This window comes from Falco rusticolus, chromosome 15, assembly GCF_015220075.1.
Source record: "Falco rusticolus isolate bFalRus1 chromosome 15, bFalRus1.pri, whole genome shotgun sequence".
Lineage (NCBI taxonomy): Eukaryota > Metazoa > Chordata > Aves > Falconiformes > Falconidae > Falco > Falco rusticolus.
In genome coordinates this window covers 22,332,606-22,354,356 of record NC_051201.1, presented here as the reverse complement: position 1 = coordinate 22,354,356, position 21,751 = coordinate 22,332,606, and the positions used below count along the sequence as shown (strand labels likewise).

The 21,751-nt window shown below is 54.0% G+C and overlaps 1 protein-coding gene across 1 annotated transcript; it reads left to right on the top strand.

The window, feature by feature from the left end:
• Window positions 1–270: 270 nt before the first annotated feature.
• Window positions 271–8,607, top strand: LOC119158044 (hydrocephalus-inducing protein homolog). The gene is made up of 11 exons (XM_037409564.1): window positions 271–506; window positions 830–944; window positions 1,586–1,790; window positions 2,147–2,376; window positions 2,964–3,136; window positions 4,095–4,287; window positions 4,829–4,937; window positions 5,523–5,786; window positions 6,368–6,513; window positions 6,851–7,072; window positions 8,253–8,607. Exons 1-11 carry the CDS (start codon window positions 271–273, stop codon window positions 8,406–8,408), a joined length of 2,049 nt encoding a protein of 682 aa, XP_037265461.1. The 3' UTR covers window positions 8,409–8,607.
• The last annotated feature ends 13,144 nt before the right edge of the window (window positions 8,608–21,751 follow it).

Here is a 21,751-nt window from a genome sequence, read left to right as displayed (position 1 = left end):
AGCCAGGCAGTGGTGGCACAGCACGTCTTGGGAGCGTGAGCAGGACAGGTGCCTTCTGGAAGGAGGGCTTTAGCTGGGTAATTCTCGTAGGTGACAGCAATGTCTCAGAAAACATTTGTGATGCTTCCTAAGCGGAGCTGAAAGTCTGGCTCCGGAGGAGGCGTTGAAACAGGGAGGATGAGCTGGTGGGGACCTGGGGTGGGATCAGGGAACAGAGTCAGAGGCTGGCCTCTTTGCTGGTTTTACCAAGCCCTCCTCTGGCTGCAGGTGATGGAGCCCAGCATCTGCGGAGGAGGCGAGACCGTCGCCGTCATCCCAGTGAGGGTGTCGGCGAAAGCTGTGTTCAGCAAGTACAGCATTCACCCCGCCTCGCTCATCAGCTTCGGTGCCATGGTGAAGGGCAGCAGGAAAACCTGCACCTTCATGCTGGAGAACAAAGGCAGCCTTGACTTTAAATTCCTCATCTACCGAGCAGACCAGGACGCATCCCGATTGCAAGAGAAAAGGTGAGAGAAGACCTGCACCACCTGCCCTGCCTGAGGAGGCACGACAGCATGGCTGGTGTGTGACAGGCAGCCCAGACACCTGGGTTATTGTCCAGTTCACGTCACCTGCTTGTGAACAGGGAGTGGAAAAATGCCTCAGTGTCCCCGTGTGTCGGGCAAAGCTGGTGATACAGCTGAGCTGTCCGTAAGCTGCAGGAGGTGCCGCCGGGGGCTGCGAGGGGCAGGGAGGCTTTCCTCTGTGGGGAGGGGAAGGTCAGCTTTGGCTTCAGAGGAAGATGGGGCGGGGGCTCAGCATGATGGATGTTTCTGCTTTCTCCTCTTAGTGGATGTCAAATGAAATCTGCCCACTCTGACAAGAGTGAGAACTTACACCAAAGGACTTCCTCAGCCAAGAAAAGCAAGCGCTCGCTGCAGAAGGTTGCCAACCCCTTCATGCAGGTGGGTGGCTCCCGCTCCCCAAGACACACTGCTGTGGGTGCTGTGGGAGGACGCTGATGGGGGCTCATCACCATGGGATGGGACATGGTCTGCATGATGGAGGTCTGTCATCTCCCAGCCACAAGCAGAGGCAGGAGCTGCTCAGTTGCACTGACAGTCCCGTGCTCTGGCTCAGACTTGGAGTTGTGGGGTCAAGAGAGAGGAGCAGGTCCCGTGTTTGGTGGCTGCTAGCCAAAATAGGTCTGTGAATACCACAGATGTGGGCACGTTCCTGTTTGAAGTCCCAGTCCATAGATACCAGATGACCTTGTGTTTTCGTCTTCCCAGTCCCTCTCTTCCCTCCCATCACTTCTCACAGTTATTTCTGCTCTCCTGTTTTACCCCTGAGGCTGGAGGATCCCAGCTAGCACCTTCACCTTTTATACCCAAACTCCTTCCTCTGTGCCAGCCAGGACAGGCCTGCGGCTCCTCCTGGCTTGTCCCTCTCCTCCTGGGGCTGCCTCTGGGCCGTGGAGTCATCCCTCCCTGCCCTGGGACTGGGGGCTCGGCCTGGCTGGAGGTTGAGCAGTGGCGTACTCCTTGCTGGGGATGCTCAAGGCTGGGCTGCTGGACATCAGCCTCTCCTGGGACTCTTTCTGCAGGCTTGCATCACTCTAGGCATGTTCACGGTGTACCCTGGCTTTGGTTCCATCCCTCCTGGGGGCCAGCAGATGATCACGGTGGATTGCTCTGCGGAATCACTGGGGACGTGCGAGGAGCACCTGCGCATCGATATCAGCGACAGAGACCCCCAGGACAATCCCCTCGGCATCCCCTATACCCTGCTGGCTGAGTCCTGCCTCCCAGGTACGCCCCGTCCACAGGTTCCCGCAGCCAGACCTGCTGCTGGTCAGCACCTGAACTTACTGCTTGGTTAGAGAGGCGCCCTGACCTTGAAGCTAAACCCTAAAATCCTCAGAGGTTCCAGTTCTTTTCAAGTCAGCCAGCGGGGAGAGGCTGGGAGGGATGCATGGAAGGATAAAAGGAAAGCAATACTCCTTGACTGGGACTGAGCTCCATCCTCGCAGCCGACTCCCCGCCCAAGGCTGGGTTTTGCAGTGACCTGGGCAAAAAGGGTTTATCAAGCCTTCCGAGAGGCCAGCAGGGTCCCGAGAAACTCAGCAGGAATTCAGCATTCAGCCCTCCCTCTGCTCTGCTCGCAGTATTTGATGACATCGAGTCCATCTTTGAGGAGCACCGAATCTGCAGCAACGTCAACCTCTGCCAGACCCCGCAGACGGTGCGAGACAAGGGTGTGTATGTCAGAGATGAGAACAAGTTTATCTTCACCGACGTTCGGGTTGGGCACCGGGCCACAGCTCGCTTCAAGATCCACAATGTCAACAAAGTCCCCTGCAATGTGGTCCTTTCCATCAAACCCATCGCCGGTGAGGTAAGAACAAGAGGCCAAGGTGACCGTTGCTCTTTACAGGCTGCGCTGCCTTGTTCTCCAGACTCGCTGCTTCCTCTTGCCCGCACTAGTCCAGCTCCGTGCAGGTCAGGCTGCAGGGGGGAGCAGCAGTGCCAGGGTGGCAGTTCTGAATTTGGCACGTCTCAAGCAAGGCTTTGTCTCGCCGCTCTGGGTCTTTGGTGGGAGACCCAAACCCTTCTGCACATCTCTTGGAAGCCCGCTCGGAGGGGGCCTTTACTGGCCTGACGTGCCTGGGCTCAAAGCAGACCATTCCCTCAGGCTCCCTGGCCTTTTCCTTCTCTTTAAAGGCCAGTTTGAGGTTAGTCGCGGGGTTTCCGTGCAGTGCCCCCCTCCCTTGTGTGCTGGGGTGGCTGCCCAGTGCTCGAAGCCAGCTTTTGTGCTCCTGGGCTCCCTGTGCAAGGTCAGCACCGCTTTGGAGTCACCCCCTGCGATGGAAGGAGCCTGCCCGGGGCAAGCAGGAAGGGAGACACGCTGTCTGGGGCTGTTCCCGGTGACGCCTATAAGAATAAGACTGCGTAAAAACACCGAAGGATGTTTCCTCCTAACAGGGCTCTGTGGGTTCCCCCAAGTTTCACAGCCCCATCAGTGACATTTTCAAGGTGGATCCCGTTCGGATGTGCGTGCCCAGCTGCTCCCACGCCTTTGCTACGGTGACCTTCACTCCACAGATGATGCGGAGCTACCAGTGCACTTTTGAGGCTTCCCTCGGTGTCCTGGCGAGGTAACTCCCCCTGTGAAATCTGGGCGGGGGGACCTGCCTGATGGCTGCCCCTCCTCTGGGAGGACCCCGACCTCTTGTTAACCCTGATGCTCTCAGTAGCCTTAGGCAGAGTGCTTGGCATTAGAGAATAGAGGAGGCGGTAACTACTAGACAGAGTAGAAGGAGAAGGGGTTATAGCTTAGCCTCGAGTGACTGTGAAGACAGTGCAGCATTTGGCAGCCAACTGGGAGTTAGTGAATCAGAAAGAAATGGAGATGTGCGACTGTTGAGCTGGGGCTTTCCAAGGACAAAGGTTTAGATGAAGCCGTTTCTGTGCCAGCCAGCCAGCGTGCATTATTTCCTCCTTGTTTCTGTGAAAATGAGATGATTGTATGTGATTACCTGGGGTATGTTAAGCTATTCTCTGTCAAAGGAGCGACTGGAGCCCTTCTAAAAGAGGAGCCCAGTTCCCCTGTCCTGGGACGTGCGTACCAGGGCCCTGACCGGCTCTTCCCCAGCCGTTTAGTGGCTGAGTCAGGACAAGTCAGCTTTCTGCTCTAGTACGCAATTCCTTTTTTAGCGTCCTTGGAAATAATCATTACTGATGGTGCTATTTGTTTTTCCCTTCTTGCTTTTATACTATTTCCATGCTGCGCTCATGCTTTTTACATGTGTCTCATATCATCGCAGCCAGTGAATTTGCCGTGTCTCACCTGTCGCCTCATTATTTACCTGCTGTGCTGCGTGATTCGATTCAGTGACATGTTCTTTAAATGCTACTCTGGAAGGCTCTGGCTCTTCAGAGCTCTTGTGAATGGCCCTGATCGGACTGGGAGGAGGGGGGTGGAGGAGACCTGTGTCGTGGGGTACAGGAGCACCAGCCAGGGGAAATGCAGTGGGTGGCCCCTGCTTTGTTGCTTGCCAGGTGGGAAATTGGTTAGTGCCAGCCGTCATGATTTCTCCTCTGCCTTTCCTGCAGCCCTGCAGCAATTAAAGCGCAAAGCCTGACCTTCCGTGTCAGTGGAGATGGGACTCTGCCTCGGGTGACAGTCCTGCGCCCGGTACTTCACAGTAAGAGAGGGAACCCTCTGCTGGTCTTTAAGAAGCTGTTGCTGGGTGATTCACAAAAACTCCCTCTGGTCCTTCGTAATGGTGGCACCCTACCTGTCCAGGTGAGGACCTGCTCAGGGAATGCTCTGGTCTGGGAACAAGTGCTTGTCTCGTGGAGAAAAGGTCCCAGGAAGCATGGCAGACCTGGAAACAGCTCTCAGAAATTCTTTTTAAGCAAATGACTGACTTGTAATTTCCGGGAGGAGAGTTCCTCTTGGAAATGCGATTTTTCTGACCAGCCTATCCTTTTCAGTCAAATACAATGCAAGAAAGTTGGTGGGGTGTTTTCCCCCCATCTCTTTTCTCACGCTTTGATTCTCGGGTGGGCACGTGTGATGTCCTAGTTGCATTAGATTGTATTTGATCCCATTTTACTACACTTGAATGAAAAATTCTGTTCATTACTTTTGTATCCCAACGCCTCTGAACACTTCTTTTTTCTGTCTAGTTTTACTTGAACTTTGTAAGTTTAGCTACGAGCTGTGTTTGAAGCGGGGACGCATGCTGGATGCCCCGTGCTGGACCAGCACCAGTACGGTGCCAACCCACGTGTCACCCTGTACCCACACCAGTGTGGTTATGCTCTGTGTTCCTTTTTCTCAGTTGACGATAGACCTGTTGGATGAAGCGGGAGTTTTCTTCTTGAAAGCCAGGCCCACCACACAATGCGTCTACCAAGCTGGGGGCGTGAAGGAGGACTCTCCTGCAGGAGGTAAATCCTGTCAGTGTGAAGCGCGGTCATCCACACAGGGGAGAAATGTGTGCCCTGCTCTTGGTTTGGCCAAGCAGCCGCCAAATGTTAGATGTTGTTTCTTTGCTGGGGCTCTCTGTACCCCCAGCTTTTCATGTGGACTCTGCACAGGGCTTCCTCCTAGAAAGTGGTTGGAAGTTTTTTCTGTTCCTCTGGACATGGTGGGTTGAGTTGCGGGGGGCTATTACCACTTCAACGGACCATCTGAGGTCTTTGCTGCGTGTGGGAGTAGCAGCCTGAATGGAGGCAGCCCCTGAGCCCACAGCCAGCCAACAGAAGCCAAACCCATTCTTTGGCTCAGCTTTACGTGTGGCAGGAGCTGACTGACTGCAGTTTGAGTGAGCGCTGGGTGTTAACCTGTGTTTAAGACACTTCAGCAGTGATACGCGTGGTGCTGTCGTAGCCTTGTGAACATATGAGGATGGTCTGGCACCATTGGTGGGAGAACCTGTGCTTGGAGGCAGCTGGGTTTCAACCCCTTACGCCCCACGGAAATATTTCAGCGGTACAGCTGTATCACTTGTCGCTGATTTCATTGCTGTGCAGAGAGAAAGCCTCACACCGCTCTCCTGGTCCTGCTCCGTGGGGAATTAGCAGAGTTTGACGTGCTTTTCAAACCCACCCTGGCCCAACGTGTGGAAGGCAGGATCCACCTGTCAGTGGTGAACAACCCGTATGAGGAGACCGACATTCAGCTGGTGGGCGAAGGCTACGAGGATGACTTCATGCTAGATAACATCCACGGACTGGTGGCAGACAGTGAGGAGGAGGAGAATGCTGAGGGCAATCTAGAGGAAGACGTAATTGAGGGTAAGAGAGGAAAGGCTGCCCAGGTGGATCAAGGAACAGGAAAACAGACGTTTCTGCTCACCCTGTGCCGCGCACCTGCGGTCCAGCTTCAGCAGCCAGATCCTGCTGCCTTTTGTAGCCTGCAGAGGCTTAAGAGGCAGCTTGAGAGCAGAAGAGAAGATCTTCTGTCAAGGGAGAAGCTTGCAGGCTAGCAGGGAAGGGTCAGAGATACCCACGTTCAGCTGAGTATCTCCAAAAGGAGGGCTGCCAGCCCATGGTGTGCTATGGAGATGAAGCCTGTGCCTAATGATTTGTGCCCTCGATACACGCAGCCTGTGCTGTCACCCCCTGACCTGGCGGTCTGGGAGCGTGCTGGCTCTGTGCAGAGGGGCAGTGCATGCTGTGCTGCGTGGCTCTGCACAGCCACAGCCACGGGTTTAGGGATGTGGCAGGGTGTTTCCATGGAAGCGGTAGGATGAGGAACTGCATCTCCCCAGGGAGGAAGGCTCGGAGCAAGGAAGAGTTGGCCACGCCTGTCTCTGTGGATGTGAGGGGGGTGGATGGACCTCAGGCACACTGAGACCTCCTGCTCTCATTCCTAGCAGCTGCCAGAGTGAATCACATCCCGTTCGGGGACTGTCACATCGGGAAACCCTACAGTGTGACCTTCACCATCACCAACCGCAGCAGGACGGAGGCGATGCGGTTTGAGTGGCTGGCAGACACCCCATTTCACTTCTCCCCCAAGGTGAGTTTGGATGGCTCTGCCTTTTCCCATTGCTCCAGCCCTGCCCGGCGGGTTCCCAGGAGCTGGCAGGGAGTCACCACGTACCGGTGAGAGCCTGTTTCAGTGCCACAAAGGATCTGCAATCCCTGGCTTAGCTGGCATGGGGCTGTCAACCCCACAGAAAAGGCTCAGTGTTACAGGAGGTGGCATCTTTTGTATTTTCCTCTGTCAAACCTCAGATGAATACACGGTAAGAGGCAGATTCCTGGCACAGCTGCTCACCACATCGATCTCTTTGCTGTCAGTCCTGCCCTTGCTAGTGATTCCAGTTTGGTCTTGGCTCTCTGGTTCTCCCTAGGTGGGACACCTCCATGCTGGCTGTGCTAAGGCCATCACAGTGACCTTGAAATCGGATGTCGCGGTCACCTTCAAAATGCACCCTGTGAAGTGCAAGGTGGCTAGGATCACCTTCCCGCTGCCGCCGGAGCAGATTAAAGACTGGGATGACTGCCTGCGCACCATCAAGTGGGTGGATACCACCATGAGGGGCCCAGGAGCCACGTGGCCTGTGAAGAAGAAGGTAAGAAATGCAAACAGGAAAAGCTAACGGAGCTGCTACAAAAAAACCCTGGCAGGCCACCATCTCTGCTGGCTGAGCAGCTCCTGCATCCTCCTGACGTTTAATCCATCCGTGAGGTTCACCCGCAGTGCGTTTTGGGGGAGAGGCAGATGCAGTGACCTGTGACACCAACACAAAATGGGGAGGTCTTTTGACAACACACGTTTAGCCACGTGCAAACTACCGGCCTCTGCCAAAAGCTGAAGTGTTGCAACCTGTGTTGAACGGGAGGGCACATTTTATGATTTTATCACGTTTTGTGGTGTTAAAATTTCTTCATCGAATTCAGTGCATTTCACCAACAAGGAGTTTAAGGCACTGCACTCTGACTCTTGTTTTGGAGTGGAGAGCCACACTAGTGCTCTTCTGTGTGCGCTGGCCAGCCCACCGGCACATGGTGGGTGAGCTGTCAGCTCTGCCTACACCGATAGAGATTTTGGTGGTGGTGCCCATGTTGTGTGGGATGTCTCATTGTGGAGCAGCCCGGGCGCTGCGTGGCAGTCGTGCAGCAGTCTGGAGAAGCATCGCTCCAGAAACTGCCCCACACACGTACCTGGAGTGACGGTTCTTCCCTCGTTTCTGAGCCTTTTTAAGACCTGTAAACCACACAAAACACAGCAGCAGCAGCAGTCGGAGGCTTTCCTAGTGAGTTCGTCCCCATTCCAAAATGCCCGTCCCCAGCCCTCACCAGCGTGGCTGTTGCCCCACACATGGTGTCTGGAAAGCACCTCCCGCTAAGACAAGAGGGAAAAGGTGCTTTCTGGTTTGGTTCAGTCTTGGGGTTCTCCATCCACAGACCTCCCACAGGGGAACTTAATCCTAATTTAGAGGCCTGCTGGATCTGTAGCGGGCCATGAAAAAGGTCTGACACTCTACAGGGTTGAAACACAGGGACAGGTACCTATGACCTAGTCTTTGTCCCCACGGGTGTATTCCCAGTCATGGTGGTGATTATGGTGTTCAGTCGGTAGAAACAAACACTGTAATGGAAGAGTTAAATTTTGTCACCTTCCTGGGGAAATAAATGGGAATGGTCCTTTCTAGCCCCTGTACGTGGCTGATCTTGGAGGCCAAAAGCCTCCTCTTGCTCAGCCGGGCTTTCTAGGCTCTGCTCAGTGATTCTTCCCTTTCCTGTTTGGAGGTGATCGAGACAGACCCAGAACCAGCTCACACTGTCCTGGAGGAGAGCAGCCGTGAGGTGGAGCTTTGCCTCAGTGCTGTTGTCGACTACGCTGAGCTCAAGCTGGATACGGACACGATTCAAGGAAGTTCAAGGAGACCTTGCTCTTCCAGATGAGGACATTCACGTGAGAGCCAGAGGCCAGGCAGGGACCCGTGCGTGGGAGCTGCCTTTGCCCAGGGCTGACCCGGTGCCTGCTTCGCCGGAGCCGTGCCGTGCTCTCTGGTGGACTCTGCTTCTCCTTCTACTCGTGGTCCGGTGAAAATAAAGGCAATAAAGTGCCAATAAAGGCAAAAAAATAAACACTGACGTGTTTATTGCTTGGCCACTTAATAAACCTCTTCTAATTTCTAACTGGGTGATTAGCCCTGGCAGGGGCTGGGGGCAGGGGTGTGTGTGCTGCTGCCTGCTGGTTCTGAGGTTTCAGCTTCCACACATCCTGGGCGCCTGGAGATGCTTCACATGTGGACTCGAGTCCCTTCTAGGGCTTTGTGTTCAGTCTCACCTGCTGTTCTTCTCTTTAAACAAGTCATGTATTGTTTCATCCTGTCCAAGTCCTGGCAGGGTGCTGGGGCCTGCGTATCTGCACGTAAAGCCAAGCAGGAGATGGTGGCCACCATCCTGCCAAGACGTGCCAGGAAAGGTTCGATTCTGCCATGCCTTTCTGCTGACAACAACCATGGGTTTGCTTCCATTGCGTGTTGCCGGTCCTCATCTGCTCGAGGACAAGTTTGCAGTCAAAATAATGTCAAACTGAGATGTAAAGACCAGAATAAGACCCTTGGATTAAGTCTCCTGGGCACCATGCCTGCCCTTTCCTCTTTAACCTCCAAACTTTGAAACACTTTGTCTTGGGGCAGCCCAGGGCAGTGGTCTAGACGTGGCAGAGTTGCCTGGGGACAAAGATACTCCTGAGCATCAAGGAAGGGGTGCCAGAAGCTCACCATACAGTGTTACTTTTCTACTTGCTTTGTATTTATTGGTCATTGTCTTTTCACTCCTCCTTCTTGCTTTTCACTTTCCTGCTGTCCAACACAGGGAATGTGGCCCTGGAATACAACTGGATGGCGGCTGTGGAGGACGAAAGGGCATTGAGCCACACTGGGGAGCTGCTTCCACCCAGCCTGGATGGTAAGGTGCTGCCTCAGTGTGGCAGCTAGGCATGCCCGGGGTGTCTCAATTGGTAGCTGAGGGCATGGGGAGAAGAACATGCCACTTCACCCCAAAACACTGATTGCTTTCTCATCCCTGTACTGTCATCCGCTTTCATTGCCATCTTCCCAGCTGCAGCTGGAGACTTTCTCCTTGCCCGCTTTCAGGGCCTTTCAGAGCCTCCTGTGCTTGCTCTGACACGTGTGCTCTGCGCAGGAGCTGACCTGGCTCAGGGGGGAGCCACGTGGTGGATCAGGACCGGCAAGGGGACATCAGGGCACCACTTGGGGAAGTCTCTGAGTCTGGGAAAACTGATGGTGTAACAACGCGTTAGCTGACCTGAGTCACTGTCTCTGTGCAGTCCCCCAGCCCAGGGCGAACGCAAAGTCACTGTCTAAAACGAACCCTCCGAACTCGGGCGCAGGAGTGTTTGCTGCAGGCAGAGACCCTGCTCACAGCAGCTGCCGGAGCCCAGCGGCGGGGCCGTGGCTCGTTAACCTGCGCTAACCTGATCGTGCCTGAGCACATGGTCTCCCTGGGAGCAGCGCGGTTCTGCGGGGAAACCGGGCTCTGTGTCCAAGGGGTCTTACTGGGAAGAGGAGCGCGGAGAGCTGTCAACCCTCGTGTTTCCTAGCACAGGCAGCTTGTCCGATGGTCAGGGTGGCAGAGCCCAGCCAAAGCCCGTCACGCTCCGAGTGTGCTCATCTCCCTCGGCTGTGGGTCCTGGCGTTGGCTCTGCCCCGGCACAGGGCACACTCGTGCTGAAGCCGGGCTGTGCCATCAGCTGTCCGGCCGTCAGTTATGGAAGCTGGCAAAGGGGAAGGAAGGAAAGGGCGTGAAGAGCAGCGCTGTTCCCCAAAGCCTTCTCTCATCACACACAAGCAAAATTCAGCTCTGCAGGCGAGGCCACGAGGGAGCAGGGCTTAATGCTGTCCCTCATGCTGAGTGCCGAGTCTGGCCGTATTGGGGTGCGAAACAGCACCCGGAAACTTTCCCAGAGGCTGTTACACAGACATCTCTACTGCTAGTTCCTGGACATGGTTTGGGAATGAATGCTGGCCAGAAACTGTTCTGCAGGAGGTTTGCCTCTAGCTTCTCAGTCCTGGAGACAGAGAGAGTTTGACAGCATGGATTGGCGCAGCTGACTTCAGTCCTGGGCCCATTCATTTGCTACCATAGACATAGCCTTCCTGTCCATCATCCGAGTATCCTTACAGAGTGATGCCCAGCAGTGTGCTTTGATTCAGGCAGTCCTCTGGGTCTCTTCTGGGCCTTTTTACTGTATTTGCTGCCCCCACCCTCTTCTCCCTCCCGTCTGTTCTCACTTTCACACCCGTCCCCAGGACTTGTTGGGATTATGATTTAGCGAGCGGTAACACAGAAGCAAAAAGCAAACTGACCGCTCTCCCTGTGCTGCACTGGCAGTTGTCCTCCTGAAAGCACTTGGCCAGAGATGCTCCGAGTGCATCCCAGCTCCCTTCCGTCCACCTGCAGCAGGAGGCAGAGTTTCTGGGAACCGAGTGTTTTCCCCTTGAAAGATGTCCTGCTATCCCCTTTTCCTTGCCGCAGGGGATTTCCTCTCCTCCTCTTCGGGTGCCTCTTTGAAGCTCCAGTCTAGCCATTGCTCGAGCCAGGTAGGTCACACGCTGGAGCATGTCTCTTCCTCCCTGAGCACGTCTCTGAACACCATCAGTGCCACCCCAAGCCCTGCAGCGGCACTGTTCCTGCTGGCCAGGACCAGGTCTTCCAGATTAAGTTCTCTCCGTTGTCCGTGGGAGACCTCTATGCTCTGCAGGTAGGAAAAAAGCCCAGGCACTCTTCAACTCTTGCTGCCACTGGGTAGTCACGGTAATACCTCTGCCTGGGGCAGTGGGAGTGCAGACCTGGGGACAGCCAGCCCCAGAGGGGCAGCACAAACCTCCAACACATGGGAGCAACGAAAAGCGATCATCCAGCCTTGGTAGAAGTGGCGGGTATAGAGACACTGGGAAAAGACCTTGTATGAAATCTAAAGCTCCTGAAGTGTTGCAAAATCTGGAAGGAATGATCCAGAAAGGCTGTTAAGAGGCCAGCCAGTCCCCAGCTCTGCTTCCGTATCAGCCAAGCACGGTCTCCTTGTCTACATAGAAACCTGTGTGCTGCAGCTGGTCTGCAGGCACATCGCTGTCACGCTTCTGCTGTTCCACCTCTGCTGCCTCCGTGGCGAGGAGCGCAGCTCTGTAGCGTTTGCTGCTCCGTGCTTGCACAGAGAGAGGATCCAACGCTGCGTGCTGTCACAGGAGACAGGCAAGCAGCTGGCTGTCTGGAAATGTTAGTCTGGCTAATACCAGACTAATAAAATCCCTTTCTTCCCAGTATTCCTAACCTGAATCCAAATCAGAAGGGCCCGGAGGTGGCTGTGAGGGGTAGAAGCCTGATGCCAAAGTGCCACTTTGAACTGGAGGACTCTGACTACAGCACTGCAAAAAGGCGCGACCCAGAGTTGCAGGGGGCACGGGGGGCAGCGCTGGATCTCGACAGGAGAGCGGTTGAGTTTGCAGCAACTGGAGTGTGTGGCAGGAGCAGCAGGTAGGTATGGTCGCGGCTTCTCCTGTTGATGGTCTCCTAGCCATCCCCCTTACCCAGAGACCTCTCCAGCTACTGTTCCAAGCCCCGAGGCACGTCTGTGATCTGCTGACATGTGCCCACCGGGCTGTTTTGGGGCTGGAACAAGCTGGTCAGTGAAGACCAACTGCTAATTTTTTGTTCTCCTTGTGCCTTTCTTCAGTAAGGTATGGGTCAGTCTGGGAGGACCACGTATCCCCAGCCTGTGCTTTGTGGCCAGTACAACCTTTGTCCCTTTGAAGAGCATCCTTGGGACATCCTTGCTCCTTTCAAATACCAGGTGGACGAGGTCAGCGAAGGCTGCCACCGCAACAGAGAACACCATTTTCCAAAGGAGTCTTACTAGACTCCATTTTACCATTCTCACTTGATCTTACCATTTTTATGTGTGAGAGTTTGGCTAATTTCTTTGCTAATTTCTGTGTTGATAGCCATTAATTTTTAGGCACCTGAGAGACAGAGGGCCCCTAGAAAGCAGGTGAAATGTTTGTGCTCCCGGCGTTATTCCCCTTTACCAAATAACTCCTTCCAGATGGTGTCCAGGACTGGCAGTGCCTGATGTCTGATACAGGACAGAGTCATGAACATCCCAATGCCGCCTTAGTAGTCCTTTTTGCTTGGTGTTCCCAGGACCTTTGTGGTTATGAACCCAACCAGTTCTGCGTATTCCTTTCACTGGACTTGCCAAGATCCTGAAGCGCCCCCAGAACAGGTGGCTTTCTTCTGCCTCACGCAGGGAGGTCAGATCCAGCCAGGGAAGACAGCAGAGGTGGGTGCAGAAAATTATGAAGGCAGATCCAGTACCCATGTGTGCCAGTTTAGCACTGGCTAAGCCTACACTTACTGGGTGTCCCGTCTCACTGTGAGCTTGCCAAGACCTTGAAGAAACCTTTGACTGCAGTGTAAATGAACTGGCAGGCGAACTTGTTCTCACCCTGTAGCCCGCATCTGCCATGCTTCGGGGCTGTAAGTGGCACAGCAGCTCTCCGAGCTCAGACCAATGTAAGGTGGAGGTTCCTGGGGTTTCTTAGTGGTATAGACCGTACCCCCCGCCCCTTACCCTGCCAAGGGCAACAACTTTTTCCTTTGTTTGCCTCTTTCTCCCACAGATGAAGTTTGAATTCATCCCCTGGCACCTGGGCATGACGGAATCATTCTGGGTCTTTACGATCCCCGAGCAGAGCATTTCAGTCCCGTTCCTGTTGGTGGGCAATGCCAGCAACCCACTAGTGACTCTGGACAGATCCCACCTGAACTTCCAGTTGCTGTTAACTGGTGAGTGCTGTGGTAGTACCTTGCACCCTCGTATGTGGACTGCTCCAGCGGTCCAGTGCTCCCGTTGTTCCAGCAGGCTCCAACAAGGAGGCTGGAAATGGAAACAGGCACTTGGGAGTCACCCAGCTCCTGGCACCCAGGCGTACGAGGGAGAGGAAGGGAGGAAGGCATGAGGGACACGGCATGTGGTTGAGGCTGTTTCCAGGAGGGGATCTGGGGGAAATGCAGGGGAGTGCAGGGGGTCAGGGGCATGTTTCCATGTCGGCATTCTGAGCGTGCCATGCTGCAGGCAATGGGCCTTGCTGCAGGTAGCCTGCTGGGCTCAGCCAGCGGGCAGTGTTGGCCTGGTGGCCAGAGGAACAAAATGTTTTCAGTGGCTGCTTTGTCCTCTCCCCCAGGGCACGAGGTACATCAGACCATCTATATGATCAACAATGAGAAAGAAGCGTTCAGATTTGCTTTCAGAGAAAGCTCTCTCTTTTCAGAGGGATGCAACACCTCTGTGAAAGTAGAGCCCTAGCAGGCTCCATCACTCTCTGTCAAGGTAACGGGGCTCGCAGGCCAGATTCCCTCCTCTGCATGCCAGATGTTGCACCATCATTTTGCTGTTGAGGTTTTTGTCCCTTGGCAGTCACCAGGTGACTTTCAGCAGTAGCATACCTTCATTTGTTCCTTCCCGAGGAGACACCACAAAACTGCAGGTTTCTTCATAAAGTAGCTGTGTCCAGGTTACCCTGGTCTTCTAGACCCCGTTTCTGGAGAAATTCAGGCTTTGGATCTTCTGTTTGTGACAACAAAAGCATGTTTGGGGGTTTTAACCCCATGATCCCCTGAGCCAGCAGCCTTAAGTGTGCAAGGCTGTTCCCTGTGTTCCTTTAGTGACAGAGTCCACCGCGTGTGGTCTGTGCAAAGCCACCAAGAGCAGCAAAGCACATGAGCAGCACTGCAGGCAGCACTTAAGCCCATCACGGAGGACAGCAACAGGCTTACACAAGCTGTGTTTTGCAGGATCTCCTGTCAGAAAATGCGTGTGCTTTCCTTGTAAACTGCAGGACTTGGGATCAGACATGATCCTGAGTTCAGGTAGTACAGCAGGTCACTAGCTCATCTGCTGACCCACCACAACGTCCCTCTGCCCACTCATAGCCTGTCTGGGTGTAAGGAGACCATGTTGGCTCTGGGCAGCTTTGCTGTGGCTTCAAAGATCCTGAATTTTGGCTTGCCATGGGGTGCCAGATAAGAGAGCATCCTGTGTCAGTTACTGTGACTCACCTGAGAAGTGGTAATTCCTTAAATCTCTGTAGTCTGGTTGTGTATGATCATGTAGACAGAAATTACCCACAGAAATTACAAAGAAGCTGTTTTGGTGACACCCACGTGGTCCTGCTGTCACGGGAGCTGGATGATTCCTCTTTGCAAAGAGGACGTTAACCCTTGTCATGTAGATCGGAGAGACTGGGGGTCTCCGTGAGTGCCGCCTTCTGTGTTTGGGACAGAAATGGGGTCTTGAACCTATGCAGCCCTGTAGCGTGTGGAGAGGACAGCAAGGCCAGCATTAGCTCAGGGATTGCTGCTCTATTGTTGTATCCGCTGCTGTCCCATTACATGGGATCGTCACACCCTCAACAGTTCTCGCTAGGGCTTGCTCCGTAATGGGAGCCCTGAAGGGCAGAGGGCTCTTCCTGGTATCTCCCAGGCCTGAGGTCTCACCACAGCCACTGCACAGCTGCTCTCCCACAGAGCAGGCAACATGGGGCCAGGAAAGCTAAGAGACAGTGAACGGGACAAAAAGGGTCTTCTCTCCTCAGGTTTCCCATTAGTCACCTTCATACCAACACTAGAAGGAGAGGTGGTCTTTGACCTCAAGTGCAATGTCAAGAGGAAGATCCAGCCCCTCTCCTTGAATATCAAAGCCACCAGCTATGGTCTGAACGTGTCTGTCAGGTGCGAGGACAGTGACAGCTGTGCCGCTGAGCTCCGTGCACAAGAGATCAACGTCATTGACTTCAAGGAGGTGAGCAGTGCTGGTGCCCTGAACCCTTTGCCCCACAAAGCCCTCCCAGACTGGCCCTTAACCAGGAGCCTGGCAGATACGTTTGAGCAAGAGGGAATGTTTTTCTTTGTATCTGGCTACAGTCGGGTCTTTAGAGGGAGGGAGTTGGATCTTTCACACAGGAAATCAGCTGAATATGAAAGATGCAGGAGCACATTAGCAAGGAACACTTGCTGGGCTGGCCAGCGCTTTGCGTGTGCTCCAGCCCCTAATCCACACCACCTTCTCCCCACAGGTACAGCTGAACGAGATCATCAAGCACATCTTCAGCATCCACAATAATGGCAAGTTCAGCTTCACCTTCTCGTGGGAGCTGAGCGGCCCTGCAGCCCGTAAGCAGGTCCTTACGGTCGCCCCTCAGATGGGCACTGTGCAGGCGGAGGGGAAAGCAGAGACCCAGCTGGTTTTTCACCCACAGAAGATGTGCTCTTTAAAGGACACAAAGCTGATGCTGCAGGTGAGGCAGCAGCGTCTAGCGCAGGACCTTTGCCTTCCCTGCACAGCGCCTGGGCGGCAGGAGCCCAGAGCCAGTGCTGAGCTCTGTCACTGAGTCTGAATGAGGCAAAGAGGCTCCTGTTGCTGAAATAGAGCCTCACAGCTTCTGAATGGCATGTTTTAGTGAGTGCTCATCTAGGACCATTTTAGGAAGCGCTTTTGCGGCAGGACATAGCCCCCAGGCCCTCTCTGTCCCTGATTTGGGGCCAGGGGAGGGCTCGATGTGCATGGGGATGGAGCTGTTCCTCCTTGCCCGGCCCCTCCTGAGTTGGGTCCCACAGCTCGGAGTGGTCTTGACAACACGTGGCAGAAAACTTTCCCTCTCAGACCGAGCCTTTCCACCTTCTGTTTCCATTCTAGCATCCTCTGGCACTTGCTTTTTCTTATTGTCGCTGCAGCCAGTTGTCCCCCATCCTCTTCCTCAGCCGTCTCTGGTGCTTGCGGTTGTAACTCCCATCTCTTCAGCTGGCTTATGCTGCCTTTTACCCTACCAGATCAGCAAGGGTCCCACATTTACCTGTGTGTTCCTGGCCACCGTGGTAGTGCCCGCTGTCCACTTCTCCACCACCAGACTCAACTTTGGAGCCTGCTTCATCTACCGTGCTGGGATGTCACCTGCCCAGCAGACCCTTGTCATCACAAACAAGGCAGAGAAGGACGTGAGGTAGGCCGCCTCCACATGCTCCTTTGACCCTTGCTTAGCACATGCCTGATCCACGTCCTCATGGCCACTGTGGGTGAAATCCTGAAGGCGCAGGGAGAGGAGGCAGGAGAGCCCCAAGCAGCCCTGATGGTGGTGTCTCAGCATGCACAGCCTTGCGACACCTCTTTGCTCTGCTCTCTGCCGGTTTGAACTGTTTGTTCACCAGCACAGCACACCTGAAGGTGGACTTCCCAGGGTACATCCTGTGTTCAGGAAGGACAGTGGAGGTGCCCGTCGCTTTCTGTCCCAGAGAGGCCGTGTCTTACTGTGAGCTCATCCCTTTTGAAATCAATGGTCTTTGCCAGCAGAGCGTTGAGGTCCGAGGAAGGGGCGTGGAAATGAAGGTGAGATAAAAATCCAAATCCTAAAATTCCAGCCAAATCTCTTCCCCAGCCTACTGTGTTTTGGTTTTCTGCCACTTTTGTGGCAGAAAACCCCTTCTCTCCTCCTTTCCTTTCTCTTCATATTAATTGCTGCTGCCTCAGGTTGATGTTGTGGAACTACAAGGAAAGAGTGGTGAAGCTGGGAGCCCTCTCCATCGGACAGACAGTGAAGAATGTCACCATAGCAAACAACAGTGCTGCCCCTCTCGCTTTTAAGCTCAGTGTCACGTCCACCACGCCAGAGCTGCAAGAAGCTGGGGTAAGGCCCCTTCCTTCACTGGAGAGCACTTTAGTGTGCCTGCAGGTAGCTGTGAGCTGCTCTGGGCAGGAGCTAGTAGCTAATTACAGTTGTCTGCTGTCCTGGCTGCCTGTACACTGTCCTGTCCTCCCTGCTGGGACTGCTCCACCAGCAGATGCGATGTGAACACCTCATCTGAGCGAGGTGTTGGGGCTCCCCTAGTAGCCAGAAGTGAGAAGGTACAATTCCCCTGACGTGTTTTAGACACAACTACATCAGGATGCAGCCATGTACTTCAGATCTGGAAAGGTAAGGGAGATAAATGAATCTTTAAAGACTTAAGAATTACAGCTGTCTTGGAGCTTACAAGAAATTCCTTTAGAAGACATAGTTCAGCTCACCATGGCCAGGTGGACACACCACAGGAAAACCCCTTTGGTACCTGGGAATGCATACGAGAGAGTGAATGGGGTTGGGGCAGTGTTGGTGGGGACGGAACAGGAATCGGAAGATTCTTCTCTGACTTTAGCAATGGAGGTTTCACAGCTTGCTTGCCAGATGAAGTAGTCTCCCCTCGTTTCTTTGGGCAGGTTCTCTGCTTGAACCCCACCAGCAAACTCAGTCTGAAGTCCAAAGGAGGCACCTGTAAGGTGGAGGTGACCTTCTCCCCAAAATGCCGCATCCAGCCGTTCAGCAAAGAAGTGATGCTGGAGTGCAGCGGCCTGGTGCGCTCCCTCTTCACAGTGCAGGGCCCCTGCCAGGGCATCCATGTGAGCTTGGACCAGGAACACCTCAGCTTTGGAGCGGTGGTGCAGCAGAGCTACACATCCCAGCACGTTGTCATGCAGAGCATGGGCGACATAGGCGTCAAGTAATGCAGAACCCTGTCCTCTCTGAGGCTGAGAGCTTGGATGAGGGTTGCATGGAGCTGTAGCTTAGCCAGCTAGCTCCTGTCGGCTTTTCCATCCCAGTGGAGAGTTGTGTAGCCAAGGCTGTGCAGTCAGGCCCTAGAAGTTAGCAAGGGATGCAACCAAAAGCTTGTTTACAGATGGTACAGCTGAGTCCTACCCACCCTCTGAAGCCTTATTTCCAGGTGGCTCAGCATCATGCCTGAGATCCTCTGGGAAAGGAGGCTTAGAAACAGCACATGGCGTTTGCAGCCTCCGATTGCTAATCCTTCCTCCCTGTCCTTGTGTTTTCTTTGGCAAGGTTTAAGTGGGATGTCGAGAGCTTCAAGCCAGATTTCTCCATCAGCCCCACAAAGGGTTACATCTCCCCAGGAATGGATGTCCCCTTTGTTGTGACCTTCCGCCCCTCTAAGCTGAGCCACGCCATCCAGTACGAGGGTGTGCAGTGCTTCATCCAGGGCAGTGAGCCGCTGCGGCTTACGCTGGCAGGGTGCTGCATGGAGACCCCTGTGACCAAAGAGGTAACCGGAGCACAGAGGATGGGTCCCCCCCTTACCCCACCATTTGCACCACGTCGCTCCCAAGGCAGGGACTGGAGGACGCTTATGTGCATAGCCTCCCTCCTGCCTGGGTGTCCCAGAGAGCTGAGAGAACTGCTGGGCAGGATTCCCAAAGTTTCTGAGCCCTGTAATTGCCTTCCTCCCCTGTTAAAGGTGCTGCTTCTCCAGTGAGCGCCTCAGCTGTCCTGGCTCTGCACTGCAGCACCCTTGCTGTGGGGACGCCCTGCAGGGCTCTTCTGAGACCCTCCCCACAGAGCCACCCAGCTATACCCCCGATACTGCACCCGCAGCCACACTTTCCCTCCCTGTCAGGGCAGGGGAGGGCATTCAGCATTAGGAGCGGGTAAGGCAACTGCATCCAGCTCCTGGGGTGCGCGGGGGTGTGGCGTGGAGGACTCCTGGCCCTCACAGGTGTTGCAGGAGCGTGCAGCCGGGAGGTGTTGGCTCTTGCTGCCAAGACAGCCCAGAGCTGCTCTTCAGCCTGCCCGCAGAGATGGTGCGCGGCTGCAGCTCTTGTCCTTGCACAGGAGAGTTTCCTTCAGGACTCCCTGTTTTCTTTCACCTGGCATGCAAAAGACTTGCTCTCTCCCTTTTTTAAGGCCAAACAACTTGATTTACTTAAAAAGCTATCTCCCAAATGGAAATCACGTATATGGCAAGGAGAAGCTGCTCCCTGCGCTCCAGGTGCTGGTGCAGAGCTAGTCAGGCTGGGAGTGGGAAGGGTTCCTCGGGGTGACCAAGCAGCCTCTGTGCTCCTCTCTTGCAGGTACTGACTTTCTCATGCAAGGTGCGCGAGCAGCGCAGCCAGACCATCTCTCTGTCCAACCCAAGCAACGAGGCCTGGACCGTGCAACCTGTCATTGAGGGGGAACACTGGAAGGGGCCTGAATTTTTCCGTCTAGAGGCCAATCAACAAAAAAAGCCTTGCAAGATCACTTAGAACCCCCTGACCGTGAGCTCTGAGAATAAGAAGCATCAGGTAAGCGCGCTGTGCCAGCATGCTGACCCTCATAGTGTGACCCTCACGGCTTGCCCTGCTTTGGGCAGGAGGTTGGACGAGGTGACCTTTACAGGTCCTGCGCAAGCTGAAACTGTCCTGTGATCTATGCTGGAAGCTGGGTTTCTTGGTGGCTAGAGGCCAGGCATAGGGAAAAGTGCTGGTGGGAAGTCTGGGCTGACCACTGAACGTGTTGGAGCAGCTAACCTAAAAAGCTGTTTTTTCTGAAGGTCCAGGAAATAAGGTTTGTTCTGTGCAGCTCCTGGTCCCTGCCTGTGCAGCCCAGGGGGGCTCAGAGACCCCTGTGCTTAGCCCTGCACAGGCTCCCCAAACCCTGGGGACAACCACTTCTGCCAGCACTGCCCTGCTGCCGTCCTTTTGCAGCACGCGGGGAGCAAGGAGGGTGAAGTTTTCCGCTATTTGCCTAGAATTACCAGAATATTACTATTTTCAACATACATTTCATAACTCCCAAGTTTGAACATGTAACAAGACAACACATAGAACAAACAAAACACAGAGCGCTATTTCAGTTGTTACATTCTAGGAATTCCCCAATTCATAAGACAACCTAAAGGAAGTTTTTAGCTTCCCAGATCTTTATGAAGTATTTAATATTTTGTTACTCCCATGTTTTCCCCCCCCCTTTTTTTTTTTTTTCCAACGCAAAAGTTTCCTTTTTACTTTTACTATGAGGTCCCTCTTAACTTGTTACTGTGAGATTCCGCCTTATGTCCCGCCCCCGCTTTCCGCGAGGCCTCCGGGCTTTTAGGATCTGGCAGTAACCTCAGGTTTGCTCGATCTGCCCTCAAGATCGCTAGCGGCCACCCCTTGGTCAGCAAACCCCCTCCCAAGGTACCTTTCCTCCTGGGGACTACGCTGCGCGCCAGACGTCTCCGTGTGTCTCACCAGCCGCCCCATTTCTAAACATACCGTTTTATCCGTGGATCCAGGGGTTTCTCTTCTGCTCCCGGGTGAACAGCTGAGAAGAGGAGGCTCCTCCGAGGAAATCTCCCAGGGCGCGCCTAGGAGCGTCCGCTCCGCAGCTGGTCCCTCAGCCGAGCAGAAATCCTCCTGCCTGGCTCGCCAAAATGAAATACAGAATTAAACTCTGTAACTCGAAAGTTATAAAGTAGGTATGTTTATTGTGCACAGATGCACAGGGGATCACTCCACCACAAGTGTGCATGCCCGAAGTGACGAACCATCACGTATTTATACGATAAAACAAATGAATATTCAATTAACACCTATACATATTCGTTACCTAAACCCAAACCCACATACTCTCACTTCTTCGTATGTTAATTAGCTTATCAGTCCTTTTCCTGGAATGTGGTGGTCTTGCAAGTTTGCAGCTAATTCATGTCCTTGTCGATCATCTGGTTTTCTTTTAGCAAGGAGATCTCTAGATAACATTGGAATGTTTCTCATCCTTTTTATAAATAGCCCCTTTGTTAGAGGAAGAAGAGTAGGTGTTTCCTTAAAATTATATGGTTACGTGACCAATCACCACACCTATACTCCTTGAACAGGTATTTCCTTAAAACTATATGGTTAGGTGACCAATCACCATACCTACACTCCTTGAGCAGACACATACAATCACAATCGATGTTTATTGTCCCTATTTTGCACTATTTCTCCATGTCATCACCGTCCTTCGTCCTGCTCTCGGTCCAGCTGCAGAGGTGGGAACACGCCTGCTGTCATCCCTGGCCGCTGGGTGTTGCCTCGTTCTCTCTGCATCACCGCTGTTTGGATGGAGCTCAGGCCTTCCTCTCCAAAGGGCTGCAGGTGCCTGCTGGCATGGCCGTGCCCCCTTGTGTTGCCTGCACGCCTTTCCTGCGCTGGTCTGGGTGCTTTGTGCTGCTCTGGTCCGCAGCTTTGCCTGGGAAGGACCGTGTACTCCCCGGGTACTGCCTGAGAGCTCCACTGATGGAGGCAATCTGAAGCATCCCCTCCGGGCAGCTGCTGGGAACCATGATTGAAGCCGGAGAGGCTGAATTCTGGGTGGGAGATGCAGCCAGGGACGTGGGGATGGAGCCACTGTGCTGAGGGTTTGGTGGGAGGGATTTGGGGTGGGAACTGT

Bases quoted from the DNA above. Each gene is read 5' to 3' on its own strand.
- LOC119158044 (XM_037409564.1), top strand. From the start codon at position 271: ATGGAGCCCAGCATCTGCGGAGGAGGCGAGACCGTCGCCGTCATCCCA. The intron at 5,787-6,367 runs GTAAGAGAGGAA...TCTCATTCCTAG, and splicing joins AGAGGAAGACGTAATTGAGG to CAGCTGCCAGAGTGAATCAC. The intron at 7,073-8,252 runs GTAAGAAATGCA...TCCTGTTTGGAG, and splicing joins CGTGGCCTGTGAAGAAGAAG to GTGATCGAGACAGACCCAGA.